The sequence below is a fragment of the Martes martes genome (genome assembly GCF_963455335.1).
Source record: "Martes martes genome assembly, chromosome: 4".
Lineage (NCBI taxonomy): Eukaryota > Metazoa > Chordata > Mammalia > Carnivora > Mustelidae > Martes > Martes martes.
Genome location: NC_137891.1, coordinates 174,853,438 through 174,869,963, shown reverse-complemented (window position 1 = coordinate 174,869,963; position 16,526 = coordinate 174,853,438). Strand labels below are relative to the sequence as shown.

The following is a 16,526-nucleotide window of genomic DNA, read 5'->3' as shown; positions in this document are numbered from 1 at the left end:
GCACGATGCTCATGAAGAGCCTGAGCGGCCGGGTTCAAGTCCGGCCCCGCACCACCTTGCTGCACAACCCTTGAGCAGGTTAATGAATGGCTCCAAGCCTCAGTTTCCCCATCTATAAACCGATGATGTTAGGAGCCCCCAGCTAACAGAGCCATTGTGAGAATTCTGTGTGACACCCATGTTAATAGGTGTAAAGAGCCCAGACAGCGCTGGGCACAGAGGAAAGGCTCAGTCAGTGTTAGGTTCGTGGCTTTCTCACTGTTACTGCTAAACATGTATGCACAGCCCTGAAAGTCCTTCCGGTGACTTCATGGAGCCTGAAAAATGTCACCTCCCGTCCCCAGGCTTCTGGTGAGAATGTATTGTTTGTGCTGCCACTTACTCTCTCCATAACCTCAGAGAAGACACTTTCCTTGATACTCGGCTTCCCCATCTGTGAAATGGGCTGAAGGAGGTCTGCTTTCAAGGATGTAGTGGGAATTAAGTGGGTTAATTAATGCATGTCCAGGAAATAGCTCGGTGCCCAGCATGTAGTAGGTGCTCAATAAACAATGGTTAGTGGGGCCCCTTTGCTCACATTGGGGTCTCTTGATTCTCTCAGAGGCAATAAGGAAGACAGAGTCCCCCTGTTGGAGGAGGAAACTGCAGGGAGCGGGGCCTGATCTTCCCAAGAGGCAGGGCCGGGAGCCAAGCCGAGAACCAGACAGCGCTCCTTCGGGTGCAGAAGAAACACGCTTGTCAGGGACACCGGGACCAAGGTCCAAGTCCTTCTTGCTGGTGCTGCCACCCTATCTCGCGTGTCGGGCCAGTATCCCATGGGTACTTGGGGTGATAGAGGAAAGCCGGACCTGCTCAGGCTCATGCTGGCCTCTGGGCTGACCCAGCTCCAGGACAAAGGCTGCCCAGGAGGGACAAGAAGGGAGCATTGGAGCCACAATACCTCAGGGATCTTGCAGCCTGCCTATGGTGCAGAGGATGAAACCAGGTCCAGAGGTGGGGGGCAACTTGTCCAAAGTCACACAGTCAGTGAGCACCAGACCAGGAAGCAGAGCCTGGGTCTTCTAAGCAACATAACGTTCCCTCCACCCTGAGCCGAGGGGACAGAAACAGAGCAGGGAAGAGGTGAGTCCTTGCCAGGCTTCAAGTCCGACTGGGCTCCTGCCGGCGCCTGCTCCATGCTCACATCCACACCTGGGAAGCTAGATTTGGATGAGGAGGAAAAGAGGCTGTCTCAACCTGCAGATACCCCCGTGTGGGCCGAGACAGGGCACCTGCTTGTCACAGACTTGCCTGGGAGCCACGAGAGACTGCAGGAGGTGCTCCCTTCTCCCTGCTGAGTCCTCAGCGGCTCCTGAGACCATGAACACCTCGGGCCAGAGAGGCAAGGGGGCTCACTGCAGTCACAACATGGGGAGGGACCGCATCAGGGGTCTACCGCTACCCCATCCAACTCAAGAGACGAGCCCTGCCCCCTCAGACCTGGGTTCAAATCCCAGCTCCCCCACTGAGGATGTGGGGGCTGCGGGCTCTTAGGAAGCCCCTTGCTCCTCTGAGCTTTGGGGTCTTTATCCGTCGGTGGGGCCGATACTGCCCCCCCTCCCCAACGGTCAGCTCAGGAAACAGGTGCGAAGGGCTCCGGGCTGCCGGTGACACATAGTAGGTGCTTTGCACGGGTTCCTTCCCCTTGAAAAGGAGGCCAGAAACACAGGATCGGGTGAAATACAAACTGAAGAATCCAGAAAAAGGCCATGCGTCATGAACTAATCGTGCAAACTTGGGCAGTTCACATACCCTCTCCGGACCTCAGCCTCCATATCAGTAAAATGAAGGGACGGGACTAAAGTATTTCTTTTTTTTTTTAATTTTATTTATTTATTCGACAGACAGATCACAAGTAGGCAGCGAGGCAGGCAGAGAGAGAGGGAGGAAGCAGACTCCCTGCTGAGCAGAGAGCCCAATACGGGGCTCTATCCCAGGACCCTGAGATCATGACCTGAGCCAAAGGCAGAGGCTTAACCCACTGAGCCACCCAGGGGACTAAATTATTTCTAAGAGTCCTCCTAGCCGAAACAGGCCACCCCTGACTTCCTGTCCCCTTCCTTTAACCTCCATGATGGTGCTGCAGCACGAGGGGGAGGGAGGGAGGGAGGGAGGGAGGGAGGGGTTTTGCTGAGGTAGAATTCACATATGATTAACCGTTTTAATGTGTACGATTCAGTGGCATTTAGTACATTCGCAGTGCGGGGCGACCATCCCCTCTATCTAGGCCCAGAACATTCTCCGTTCCTCCCTATCCTCAGCCCTGGCAACTGCCAACTGCTTGCTGTCTGTGGATTCAACCTATTCTGAGTATCTCATACGAATGGACTCATCAAACGTATGAGCTCTGTGTCTGTCTTCCGCTCTGCGTGTTTTTGAAATTCATCTACAGTGGAGCGTATGTCAGTACTTGGTTTACTTTTATGGCTAAATAAGAGTCTATGGTATGTGTATACCATAATTTGTGTACCCATTCATCCGTGGATGAACGCCTCGCTGTTCCCACCGTTTGGCTATTGTGAACAGTGCTGCTATCAACATTCATGTATGACTATTTGTTTGAGTACCTGTTTTCAGTTCTTGGGGATATAAAATTAGGAGTGCCAATGCTGGGTCATGTGGTAATTCTATGTTTAACTCTTGAAGGAGCTGCCAAACTGTTTTCCATAGGAGCTATGGGTTTATTTTTATAAATTTATTTTTGGCAGTCATTTTTATTCAGTGCTAGATCCCTGGCACCTAGTAGGTACTTGGTGCACATTTGCAGAAGGAAGGAGGGAATCTCCCACCCTCTCTGCTCCCCTCTCCCGGAGCCCCATCATCATGTGTTGGGTCTGTGAGTTCCCTAGTCCAGTAGGCTGTAAGCTCCAAGAGAAGATGAACACCTTTCATGCAGCTGCTTTGGGCCAGGCCAGAGAAGGGCCCAGGGCATCTGTCTCTCACCTGGTGTGGCTTGAGCTCCCCTGGGACGGCCAGCATGGTCTGGGTCTGAAATCTGCAGGTGTTTCATGAAAGCAGCAGCCACGGTCATCCCCAAGTCCCTCTGGCCTCCTTCAGCCCCCTAGGCAGGCTGTGCGGCCTCAGCCAGATGCCGTCCCCTCTCTGATCCTCCACTCTCTCTGCCTGGGCACCTCGAAAGTGGGACCGGAGGCTGCACCCTCTCCAGCGGCCCCTGACCCCTGACCTCTGACCTCTGTTCCAGCTCCATCAGCCGTGTCCATCATGCATCAGGTGAGCCGCACCGTGGACAGCATCACCCTGTCGTGGTCCCAGCCCGACCAGCCCAACGGTGTCATCCTGGACTACGAGCTACAGTACTATGAGAAGGTACCCATGTGCTCCAGGGCGCGCTCCCCACCCCCACCTCCCTGGGCCCTGGGGTTCTACCATCCCTCGAGACTGGATGCAGAGAGAGCACTGGCCTCCGAGTCGGGCTGCCTGGCTCAATACTGACTCTGGCCGTCCCCAGCTGTGGGACCTCAGGCAGGTTCCTTGACCTCTCTGAGTCGTGCTTTTCTGGTCTTGGGCACGGGGCCAGCAATCCCAGTGGAAGCCAGTGGTCACAGCCCTTTCTTCACCTCTTCCTCTTGCCTTCAGTGGGCCTGAGGTTCTGAAGAATTGGTTTCCCAAAAAGCTTCACCCATTCTGAAGCCAAGATTTAAAACCACTCAAGAGAGCTTCTGTCCAGGATGGGAGGAGAGCTCCGATTCCAGCTAAAACACTTGTTTTCATTTGTCTGGATGCCATTTGTATGGGGAGAGAGCGATTTCTCTTTGAGCTTTTAAATCAGACCCCCGTTACCCCCTCAAGGCTCTCTAGGACCTGGGGACCTGGGGTTGGAAGGCACTGGTGTTGTAGAGGAGCATTGGACGGAGAGTGAGAAGCTGTAGGTTTGGATCCCAGCTCCATCCAGAACCAGCCATGTGACCTCGGGCAGATGTCTTACCTCTCTGAGCCTCAGTTTCCTCCTGTGCCAAGTTGAAAGGAGATAGCCTTTCTTAACTGGGGGCTTCACAGGCTAAGGAGAAAAGGCAGTTTCGGTGCCCAGCATGGCTCCCAGCCCTAGCAGAGGGCAGTTTCCCTTCCTCCTGTCTGCCCTGCCTGCTGCACGGCGGGCAAGAGCTACACCTGTGAGCTGGGTGAAGCCCGTACCTTTGAACACGGGGCCTGCTCGAGGTAGGGGCCCGGGGGTGGACAGAGCTGCTGGGCAGCAGAGGTCCAGGAAACTCTCTCTGTGACTGGAGACTTTTCCTACCTGTGTCCTGAGGCACCAAACAACCACAGAGGCTGCAAGGGCCCCTGGGAAAGGTGTCATTGGGATCGCATTCGGACTAAAGTGTGAATGACTACAGGAAGTGCTTTGGTTGTGGGTAGGGAGCTAGAAATGAGTAGGAAGGCTCTCCCCCAAGGCTGAGAGGAAGAGACAGAAGCAGTTCTGGCCGCCTGGCGGGACCTCTGCCTTCTGAAGCCCAGCCCCACCCTCACTCTGTTCACTGCCAGCTCAGCCCCACTCTGGTGAGTCCCACGGGGCTGCAAACCCCTAGCCAGCCTCCCCCAGCTGATTTATGATTGCTTGTGTCCTTTCTTGTCCCTTGCTCTAGGCAGTATGTTCAGAGAGGCCAGGGGCCACATCTGTCCCATTCACTGTCTCCCCAGCTCCCTGCCCGGCTCCAAAGATATGCTTGATGATATTGGTTGAAGGAATAAGTGAATGGATCCCTTCCCAGGGCCTGTTCCTCCAGAGTGGAGAGTTTGCCTTAACCTCTGCTATTTCCCCAGCCTGGCACACAGTAGGTGCTCAAGCAGTGCTCTTGGATGGCCTGAGCCGAGGCTGATGCGAGGGAAGCTGCCCTACCCCTCGCTGGGCCCTCGAGGGCCTTAAAGGAGCCAGGTGTCCTATAGCCTGAGCCAGACCAGCTGGTCCCAGGCCCAGGAAGCCCCAGGCCCTGCAGGAAGCAGCATTTTCACCCCCTCTGGCAGGGACACTTAGCTACTAAGAATTCAAAAAAAGAAAAAAAAACCTAATTAAGAAGCTTTATGATTAAACGAAACTGAAAGTGTTTGTCTCCAAAGACTAGAGAGGAAATGAGGAATCCCGACGCGGGTCCTGCCTCTGACCCATTTCCTACCAAGATGGGAGGGGCTGGGGAGGCTGCTGCAGGTGTGAACCAGGAGGCCACTCTGCCCTACTTTCTGCTGCGGCCCGGCATCCCCAGGCCTCTGATGTGGTGGCAGGACCAGCAGGCCCTGCCTGCAGAAGCTACGGCCATCACCAGCTCGCACATCCTGAGCACACTCCGCCTCCATCCTCTCGCTCCTCTCACAGCAGTGCCATTCGTCCCCTTGGATGGGAGGGGAAACTGAGGCACAGAGAATTTGTGCGACTTGTCCAAGAGAACCTAGCTGCTAAGTGGCGGAGCACGGATTTGGGCCTATGTCCTTGCTCTTCGCCTGGCTCTCCTGCCTTCTGGTTTTCTCTCGGGAATGCTTCTGGAATGACCATTGAAAGGTGGACACGATCAGGATCTGAAGGAGAGTCTTAGGTACAAATGGTGAGAGAGGGACAGGCCCGAAGTACGGCTGTGGTGAGACATGGCCCTACTTGGTCATCCCCTCCTCCCAGAGCCTGGGGTGCAGTGAGGGGCAGCTTGGCCCTTGCCAGTGGGACATGGACACTGGTTCACTCAATATTCACTGTCACCAGCTTTGGGTGGAACCTGGGCTAGATACTGGGAACAGTGTGAATAGCCAGACATCTCAGAGGCCTCAGGGCCTTCAGAGTCCAGGGGAAGAGACAGATCCAGACATAAATAGCCATGTGACCAGTTGTGACACAGCTACAGAAGGGCCAGCAAAGGTCCTTAGGGGCACCAAGGCGGGGCCCATGATCGGGGTATAAGTGAGGGGAAATCTTCATTTCAGTGACATTTGAACTGAGACTTGAAAGATGCTAGGAGTTCACCAGACAGACACGTAATGAGAACAGTTATTCCAGACAGCAGGAACAGCATATGCAAAGGCCCTGGGGCAGGAGAAGGCAAGTGTGGAGGAGCAATACGAACAAGAGTGAGATTAGTAGGGAAGGAGTTGGAGAGGGAGACAGGGCTGGGTTGTGGTGGGCCTTCCATGCCTTTGGAGTCTGGATTCAATTTAAAGTACTCCAGGAAGCCATTGGAAGGTTCTGGAATGATGTGATCTGACTCTGATTATGTTAAAGATCCCTGTAGCTTGCTGTGTGGAGAACAGACTGGAAGGGGTTCCTGGGGACACAAACCCTTTAGAGGGCTCTCACGGGACACCAAGTAAGAAACAGTGGTGGCGTGGAGTAGGGGCTGGCAGCAGAGAAGTGAGAAGCTGGCAGATTCGGACAGTTTTCTGAAACTCAGGGGACCAGGGAAGTGTGAAGGACAGCTCCCAGTGGATGGTGGGGTCTTTTCCTGAGGCCACTGTGGGTTTATGATGTGGAGAAGCACCTGCAGTGCTCACCAGGGGTGGAAAGGTAGAGCCAAGAACAGAGAGGAGGGTGTGCAGAGACAAAGCAGAAATAGACGGACCACATCAGGAGGATGGCAGGTCTAAGGAGAGAAAGAAAAAGGAGTGATGGCCGGTGTCAGAGGAGATGGCCTTGCGGGGAGAGGAACAGTCTCGACCCCAGCCTCTCAGGCTTCCATCAGGGAGGGAGAGCTAGAATGTGGGATGGATTTCTGACAAGTCCACAGCCGGCTCTTCCCTAACACTTTGGAATCCTCTTGGTGCCTGCAATTGATTTCTTTAATGAAGGCCGCAGATCTTCCCAGGTAGGGACGTTAGGCAGCGAGCCCTGCAGTCCCGTGCGGGCCCTGCCCCCACCCTCTTTCCCACTCCTCCTTTCCTTCTTTAGAAAGGGCTCTTTTTGGAGCGGGCTCTCTGTTTGGCCTTGCCCCAGCTCCACTGGGGATTTCCCAGCCTGCCCGGAGCCCGGAGCTAAAAACCACTTTGCTGGAAGGCTTCTGGATGCGGCTGACGAATGGTGTTGGCCAGCCCCGCGCTGGCTGTTTCCCTCAGCTCCGGCGTCCTGGGGGAGGTGGCCTCCTTGGGCAGCTGTGCCAGAGCACACAGGTTCATGCTCGCTTTGGCTCCCTCAGCACTCCAGGAGAAGATTCCTTTGCGGGGCCGCCTATGGCACATGGGCCCCTGTAGGCCTCCTCGATTCATGTGTATTCCACAGAAATCTCTCCTTGGCAGAGCAGAAGGGAAGGAAGGTCGAGGGCAGTGGAGATGAGCTATGAAGGCCCAGGCTACCTTGTGGTCCAGGGTGCGTGGAGCAGTGTGGCCGGTTGTCCAATGTGGACGTGGAAAGGCTTGTTCCCACACTCGCTCACTTTTGTATTCATTCATCCATTTCATGAACACTGGTGAAGGCTTATCCTGTGCTGATAAGAACAAGGGCGAGAGCCAATATTTATTAAGTCCTTATGTGCGCTGGAGACTATGCTAAAAGCTTTACCCATTTTTTTCCTATTAAATCTCCACAACTCACTCTGTGTGGCATATGGTGGTGTTATCCCACTTTCAAGACAAGAAGACCAAGGCTCACAGGGCTTAAGAAATGTACCCAGTGCCTCACCGGCCCATAGTCTCCGGATAAGGATTCAAACTAAGGACTAGTGGATTTCTTTTTTTTTTTTTTTAAGATTTTATTTATCTATTTATTTATTTAGACAGCGTGAATAAGTGGTGGGGGGGGAGAGGAATTCCCCAACAGACCCTGTGCTGAGCGTGGAGCCCGACGTGGGGCTCCATTCATGACCTTGAGATCGTGACCTGAGCCGAAATCAAGAGATCTACATTTCACCGACCCAGCCATCCAGGTGCCCCAGGACTAGTGGATTTAATGCTAAATTTCTTCCCCTAACTTGTTGATGCTTAGTCCTTATTCAGAAAAGGTGCTCCAGCCCCAGGGGGAGAACTGAGCTCTCTTGGGCAGCTGCTTTGGGCCAGATACTACCAGATCACAACAACCCTGAGAGTTTGGCATTTACTGTTCCTTTTCTGGAGTAGAAAACAGAGGCCCAGGGGAGTGAAGGGTCTTTCCCAAGGTCACAATGCAAGTAAGGGGAAGAATTGACATTTGAAATGACTTCCAATCCCCCGCTCTGTGCTGTTTCCTGCTTTAGAGAAGCAATCCATGAGGTTCTTTCCTCATTCTCCTGAGGCGCCTATGCCACGGGCATTACCTCCCATCTCCATCCTATAATCAGGAACTTAAAACTTCCTCCCTCTCTAAGTGGACCCCCACCCACGCAGTCTGCAGAATCCCTCCCCTTTTCAAACCAGAGCGGATGCCATGTTGGCTGGCGGCACCTAGTGGACAATCCTGGTACTGCAACCTGCATTCATAGACTTTTTTTTTTTTTAATAGTCTACAATGTTCATTCATTTGTTACCGATGGTAGTTAGTGAGCACTTACTGTGTGCTGAGCCTGCAGTCCCAGAGATAAATGAGACAAGGTCTCTGCCTTTGGGAAACCCATAGTCCTTGGAGAAAACACATGCATATCAGAACAACAGGTGGGAAAGGAGACAATGGAGTTGCAACTCTTTCTGGGACATCTGAGAAATGTCCCCAGCAAAGGTGGTCCTCGTACTAAGTCTTGATGAAGAGGCAGATGGGGAAAGGGTATTTCCGATAGGGGAAACAGCACTTGCCAAGGCTCAGAGTGTCCAGGGAAGGTAAGGTTGCCAAATAAAATATAGGACACCGGTTACATTTAAATTTTTAAAAAATAATTTCTTAGTATAATTGTGTTTAAATATTGCATGGGAAAAACTTATACAAAAGAATTATTCATTGTTTATCTGAAATTCAGATTTAACTGAGCATCCTGCATTTTTATTTGCTAAATCTGGCAGTCCCACCAAGAAAGGGAGGGGAAGCCTTTGGGTATGACTAGAGCCTGGAGGACTCTGGGGATGTGGCAGGCAAGACTGGCAAAGGGTGAGTCGTGAAGGTTCTGGAATGCCAAACTAAGGAGTACAGCCTTTACCCTGTGGGCTTTGGGGCAGGTCTCTGTGTGTAAGCCTCTGTACTTAATACAAGGGAATAAAACACAGCCACTCCCTTCAGGAGTTTATGGTCAAGGTTGTGTGATCAGCCTGTGCCTAGGATGAAGGGACATAACAGAAACCCCATCCTGGGGCATCCACGCAAGTGCTCCAGGGCTCAGAGGAGGAGAGGCACATCTGGCTGAGAGGTCAAGTAGGCTTCCTGGAGGAGGAGGCAGATGAGCTGGCTCAAGAAGAGAGATTTCCTATGTGCTGCTGCTCCCTGGGAGGTGTGAGGGGGTGGGGAGGAAGCACTCACAGGTGAGCCCCTTCTCTAGTCCCCATGTCCCAAGTTTTCTCACCTCCTTGCCTTTGCACCTGGCACTCCTTGCCAAGCATGCCCTCCCCCTTTTTAACCTGGGTGACTTCTATTTGTTCTTCAGAATTCCATTGCACAACCCCACCCTGCAGAAAGCGTTGCTTGACTTCACCTGATGCCCCCCCCCAGGCGAGGACACATGCCCCCCCGCACACTGTGCTTACCCTACCGGTATCAGTGCTTTATTCACAGTAATGCATTTCGTCCTCTAAACAACCCTCTTGAGGTGGCTGTGACCATTCTTGTCCCCATTTTACAGATGATGAAAAGGAGGCAAAGAGAGGTTAAGAAACTTGCCAAGGTCACAAAGGTAATAAGGAGGAGAATCAGGTCTTGAACCCAGGAAGTCTGGCTCCAACTTGTGATCTTAACCTCTAGGCTATGGTGCTTGTCCTGACATGACGCACCCTGAATTTAATTGTTTTGAGAGAGTTCTCAAGGGCTCTGTGCAGCGCACATGCACGTGACTGGCACGCACAATCAGGTGTGCATTTTTCTGCACAGAGGCTCGTAGCTTTCATCAGCTTCTCAGAGGCGTTTGTGATCCTCCAAGGGCTGAAGGCTCCACGCTGTTTGTTTTTCTGAACTGAGCTCTCTGAATCCAGCACCCGTGCCTTGGGTCCCTGGGAGTCCCCAGGGCCTCGTGCAAAGAGGGTGTCTGGGGAAGGTTTGGGGGGTAGCGGACAGCTGTCTGCACGAGCGTCCTGTAGACTGGCAGGCACCTGCCTCCAATTCAAACAGCTCCATTCCCATGGCAGCGGCTCATCTTTGTCTTGTCCCGTACTCCTTGGGTCACCCTGGGTGGTCCGCAAGGCAGAACTGGCATTCTGCAGCCCTCAAAGGAGGGAACATCGGGTCTTGGGTATTCAAGCCTTGGACGTTAAAGGTAGCTCCATGTAGGAGCCTGGTTTTGAGTCCCAAAGCAGCCACCGGCTCATACATGACCTTGAGCTTCATTTCCCCCATTTGGGCCTTAATTCTTGCCACACTCAAGTGTGCTGTAGCCGAACAGGGATCCTTCCACGTAAGCTATCAAGGCGTGGAGCAGGGAGGGGGACGTAGAAGCAGGTAAGGTAGGCCCTCTTCCTGTTGTCTCCAGGAACTCACAGCCTAGACCTCAGGGTCTGCACGCAGTGGCCGCTGGGCGTATGTGTACTAGTCAGCTATCAGCGAGGATGGTGCTGCGAGATAAATAGTCCCCCAAATACAACAGCTTCCAAATGCCTGTTTCTTGCTCATTGGTTGGAGTCTGTGGGTCAGCTGAAGTGGCCTAGGAGTTAGATCAAGGTCTTTCCTACATGTTTCTCATTCTGGAACCAGCTGTTACCCATGCTCAGCCCCATCGTGGCCGAAGGCAGGAGCACAAGAGGCCAAGCCAACTCAACAAACACAAGTAAACCTTCCACTTGCATCATGTCCTCTAGAACGTTCCAAGAGCCAAAGCAAGACGCATGGATAAATTCGGCATCCACAAAGTGGAGAAATATATACTCTGCCTTCTTTTGTGGGAGGTCCTGGGAAGTCACACGCGAAACGTATGGGTGTGGGATTCTGTGACAGGGAGGGAGTGAAGAATCGGGAACCACAGATGTTTATCCAGTGGCCAAAGTCGCCCCAAGTGGCAGGAGTGGGCTCTGGGCCCACTGTGGGCAGCAAGCTTGCTAACGGTCTTCTCTGTTCCTCGGCAGGAGCTCAGTGAGTACAACGCCACAGCCATAAAAAGCCCCACCAACACGGTCACTGTGCAGGGCCTCAAAGCCGGCGCCATCTATGTCTTCCAGGTGCGGGCACGCACCGTGGCGGGCTACGGGCGCTACAGCGGCAAGATGTACTTCCAGACCATGACAGAAGGTGAGCGACATCCAGAGGGCAAGAGGAGGCCACTGTCTCCGCCAACAGAATAAACCAGAAGGCCCCTGTTCTTTCCAAGTGCCTTTGGACAAATTAGAAAAGGTGTCCCCTCTTCTAGATGTCAGCCCTTCCCTGCTGGTCGGGAACGAGCCACCCAGAGAGGCCCCATGTCTCTGGCTGGAAAACACGTGGACTCCCCCATTGCTCTCCCATCAGCCAGGCGGCTTCCTCTTGTGGGACTGTCAGGAGCTCTGCCCTAACTTGCAGAGACACTCTGAGCAAGTCACTTCCCTTCCCTGGTCCAAATTTTTCTCATCTACGAAATGAAAGCGTCATATTCAGTCTTTGAGAGCATGCCTCGTTTATCCGTGTGCTGTTCCAATGACTTGTAGTTGGGTTGAGATGAATCCTGAAGTTCAGCAGGAAGAAGTGCTGGGATGGATTAGTGATGTCTGCCCTGGGCAAGAGAAGGGGAGGCGGCAGCCCATGTGCTATGTGTCTCCCAGTCTGGGACCCCACAGTCTCTCAGTACACTTCCTGCTCTAATAATCTTTGAGGAACAGCAGAATTAAGAGAATGGACAGATGGACAGATAGAAATTACAGTGCTCATTCAGCCCTGCGTGGCCATGAGCAGCTCTGAGTCTCGGTTTTCTCATCTATACACAGGGATGGTGACAGCTATCTCATTATCATGATCATCATCATCAAACTAATGTAAAGATGGGGGCTGAACCATTAGAACCTGGCCCAGAGTTGGCACGAGGTCTCACACAGAGTTAAGGTCACAGTTGTCGTTCCTGCGAATCTGGTAGCCCTTTCACCAACCAGCCAAGCTCCAGAGTAGCTTTACTTATGACCAGACTCCGGCATCCCCTCTTAGCATCTGCTTTAACCACTGGTCATGGGCCTTAGCTTTTGCCTAGCTGAACATCTCAGAGGTTTGGAGACCCGTGAGTTCTTGTCTTACCACAAACATGCTCCCTAAGGCTAACGGTCTTAGCCAGGACACTAAAGCTACCTCCTCTGTAAAGCCCCACCCCCTTGTGACCAGCATCTTCACCTTTCTAGGCTCCCTTGCATGTTGGATGAGCGTCATCAACCTGGGGCATGGGGGACTGTCGCCAGATCCTTTATTAACTCAGCAAATGCACACCAGTGTTGAGGACCCAGAATTTACCCGGTCCCTGACTTCAACAAGCTCTTGTCTGGTCATGGAAGCAAATGAGAAGTAATAATAATTACATTAAAAACAGTGATGGTCTTGATGGCATTGAAGATGTGTTAAGTGGTTTCCAAAAGCTGGGCCAATGCTGGGGGCATTTTATGCATTATCTCTTTTAAGCCCGGACACAAACCTGGGTTCCCATGCTGGCTTCGGCCACTTCCTAACTGTGTGACCCCAAGCCAGTCATGGCATTGCTAAGCCTCAGTGCCCTCATCTGTGCATGGGGCGATCATAGGCACTGAATCATAGGAGGATTCTGAGAATCAAACGAGACACATAACATACTTAGCACAGTGGCCAAAAAATAAAACACTCAATAACAGTAATAATTCGTATTTACTGAGTGGTTACTATCCCACTACCTGTCCTTCTGAGTGCTCTACACAGCCGCCCTCTAAGATGGGGACTATTGTCCCCACTCTACAGATGAGGAAACTAAGCCACAGAGAGGTAAGTCACTTTACCAGAGGTCCCAGACAGGAAGACACTGCCAGGACTCAAACCTAAGGAGTCTGGCCTCGGAGTCTGGGCTTCCAGCTGCCTCTCTGTATGTCAGCTTCTTATTATTGTTGATTTTCATATCAACATTGAGGTATTATGCCCATTTTATAGATGAGAAACTAAGGGTTGGCTCAGTCCACAGACTCGTCCAAGGTTACCTGTGAGTGAGTACTGGCTTATTCTCCATCTGGGCATGGGACAGGTGCTATGTCAGGAGCGGGGACAGAGTCTGGGGTTCCCAGGAGACCTAGTGGGGTCGGGGGCATTAGGACTCCCACAGCCAGGCTGACAACACTCCACATGCTTTCTCCCCCAGCCGAGTACCAGACCAGCATCCAGGAGAAGCTGCCGCTCATCATCGGCTCTTCGGCGGCTGGCCTGGTCTTCCTCATCGCTGTGGTCGTCATTGCCATCGTGTGCAACAGGTGGGTGGGTGTCCCCAGCCCTATCCAGGCCCAGCTGTCCATCTAGTCAACCATTCCTGAACAGTGTCTGTGAGCCGAAGGGATATTCCCATCATTCCCAGGGCCAGGGAGAGGCCCAGGCAGGCCTCCTACCTAAATGGCCACCATTCGCTACAATCCATCCCTTTGGGCTAGAGTTGCCTCGACAAGTCCATTATTCATGGAGGTGGCACATAGAGACAGTAACACTTCAACATGAAGGAATGCTCTTCTTCCTAAGATCCCCGCTGTAGAACACACAGGGCCATAAAGTCAGATGGACAGAAGCCCCTGGGATTTCCGGGGCCATGGGAGATGACTTTGAAAGGGGCTTGGCCGGAGAAGGGATGAGGAAATAGTGAGCCTAAACTTGAGGTGGGAGAGGTGGGAAGGGATGGGGCGGGGGGAGTGTCCAGGAAGGGTGAGGCTGCTAGGCCAGGGACTGACAGGGAGCCCTCTGGCAGGGGTGTGGTTTTGAGGGCCTGCCCTCCCTCTCCCTATCACCTACTGTGGCTCCCAGCTCCCCGGGGGCTTGCAGGTGGCTCCAGCCCTTTGCTCTTGTTCCAGAAGACGGGGGTTTGAGCGTGCTGACTCGGAGTACACGGACAAGCTGCAGCACTACACCAGTGGCCACAGTACGTATGCGCCAGTGGGGCCGGCACCCTTGGACCCTTTGCTAGTCGGTTCCCCAGCAACCTCTCCAGCCTCCTGCCACTGGCTCCCACCTTGCTGCAGCCAGACTGAATGTCAAGCTGTTTCCGGAATGGGACAAGCTCACTCTCCCCTCTTGGCCTCTGCACCTGCCGTCCCCTCTGCCCAGAGCATCGCCCGCCTTCTCTTTACCCGCATGACTCTCCGTCTCCCTCAGCCTCAGCCGCCGCATATACAAACTGCTCTGAGCAGCCTTCCCTGACCCCCCACCCCACCCTGACTTTAGGGCCCGGTCTGTGCTTGCACAGCACCCCCTTATCTGGCTGCATCATGATGGCCATGTCCTTGTCTCCCCAACATTTTGGTGGGAGCTCCCAAGACACTGACACTCACCAGTGCCCCTGAACGCCAGCACGCTGCCCGGCACTTAGCACACAGTAGGTCCCTGTTTATACAATAAAGCCACGAGTTGCATGAGATGCTGAGGACCCCAGGCTCTGGCCCAAGAGGTGGCGGGCCCTGTTGCTCTTTCCTAGTGATCCCTCTGATAACCACTGCCCCCTACCCAGTGCCTCCCCAGTGTCCCATCCCATCCCGGGCCAGGGCTGGGGGCACAGGTGCCGCACACCCAGAGCAGATGGCCCCTCTCAAGGGGCCCAGCAGAGACAGAAGCAGAACATAGATTCCTCTCAATTCTACCCTTGCAGAACCAACATAGGGCAGGCTGGGCGGGGTGGGGGGGGGCGGGCGGGGCGGGGGAAGCTTCATGCTCACTTCCACTCACACAGCAGGCAGGAATTCCACTTGGGTCCAATATAGCTTCTCAAACTGTACTCAGTGAGGTACAGCTTCTGAGATGCCACTGGGTAAGACAGGCCATCAGCGTAACCCTTCACATGTCACACAGTCTTTGTGACCTACTGTATATGCCAGGCTCTGTTTTAGGTAGCTGGGGATACACAAGTTAGCAAACCATATATCCCCAGCCTTGCAGAACTTAGATTCTGATGGGAGGGATGGGGACCAAAAGAAATACACGTAGTCACTGAGAAAGCACATGGCCTGCTAGAAGATAAAAGCACTATGGCAAAAGGCAAAGTAGAACAGGGTGACAGGTTGAGAATTGCAAGTTCAGGTCAATAGAATTGCTTATTCAGATAGGACTGTTGGGGTTGGCCTCACTGAGAGGGTTTCAGTTGAGCAGAGACATGAACGAGCTGCATGGACAGACCTGAGGGAAGAGCCTCCCAGGCAGAAGGAAGAGCCAGTGCAAAGGCCCTGAGGCTGAAGTGTGCCTGGCAGGTTTTGGGAACAGCCAGGAGGCTCGTGTGACTGGAGCAGAGTGAGAAGGCAGGAGGGACCCCAGCATGAAGATCCTTGTCAGCCATTGCAGGGCCTCTAGAAGGGTCTGAACCAAAGACTGACATGGTCTGAGTTACAGTTTTGACAGAACTTCTCTGGCTGCTGAGGGGCAAGTGGAGTGACAGGGCTGCAGGGTGCCGGGTAGGACAGAAGCTGGGAGACCTGTGAGGTGGCTGTTGGCATCACCCAGGGAAGATTCTCGATTCCGGCATGTTCTGAAAGTACTAGATTTGCTGCAGGATTGGATGTGGGGTGTGCAGGAGGGAGCAGAGTCAAGGAGTTCTAAATATCAAGCCTCTGGGTTAACAGCCAATTTGAAGTAAAAGTTCCTGAGCTTAAAAAATCATTTTAGACATAAATGTAAAAAATCACTAAACCATTAAAATTTCCAGAAGACAATTTAGGTAACTATGTCACTGATATTCTAAGCCTAAAAGCAGTGGAAGGCTCACAAGAAAAAGGCGGAACAATTTAACTACACCGAAATTAAAAAAATCACCTGTACGCTAAACGTAAAAGTCATAAATTACATCACCCCCTTCTGTTCCCCAAGTAGTGAAATCATGGTTATAGATAGAGGCTGACTGTACCAAGTGTACTCTGTTGCCCAGACCTGTTTAAATGCTTTACGTGCATTTGTTCATTTAATCCTTAAAATTATCCTTGTAATATGATTGAGTATGAGGGAACCAAGGCCCATAGAGGTCACATAGCAGCTCAGGGCTGGAGCCGAGGTCCACACTCCTTGCCACCCCATGTTGCCCACACCTGGCTAACCCGGAATAAGGGGGGCTCACATGCTCTGTCACCTGGAGCCATGTGGAAACATCACTGTTGAGCATGTGAGTCACCAACAAGGAAACAGGGGACAGCAGGGATTTATTTTTAAAATAGAGCCCAGGATTTGTTCATGGATGAACACATTCTAAAGCTCAGGCTCCTACGCCCTCCATCTAAAGAAGGGTTTTGGTTTTTCCAAAGCACGGCCAGCCCTGTGGCCCCACACCCACCAGCAACCCTGTGTGGCCAGGACCCAGGAAGAAGCTGAG

At 52.8% G+C, this 16,526-nt stretch overlaps 1 protein-coding gene across 2 annotated transcripts in view; it reads left to right on the top strand.

The window, feature by feature from the left end:
- Positions 1–16,526, top strand: part of EPHB2 (EPH receptor B2) — a 117,595-nt gene that overhangs the window by 88,345 nt on the left and 12,724 nt on the right. Inside the window, exons 4-7 of one of the 2 annotated variants that reach the window (XM_080801440.1) lie at positions 3,242–3,366; positions 11,131–11,293; positions 13,338–13,446; positions 14,035–14,099. In XM_080801440.1, the coding sequence (XP_080657566.1) occupies positions 3,242–3,366; positions 11,131–11,293; positions 13,338–13,446; positions 14,035–14,099 (462 nt within the window). Of the gene's footprint in view, positions 1–3,241; positions 3,367–11,130; positions 11,294–13,337; positions 13,447–14,031; positions 14,100–16,526 lie in introns of both variants that reach the window. The other variant, XM_080801439.1, reaches the window with a different exon arrangement.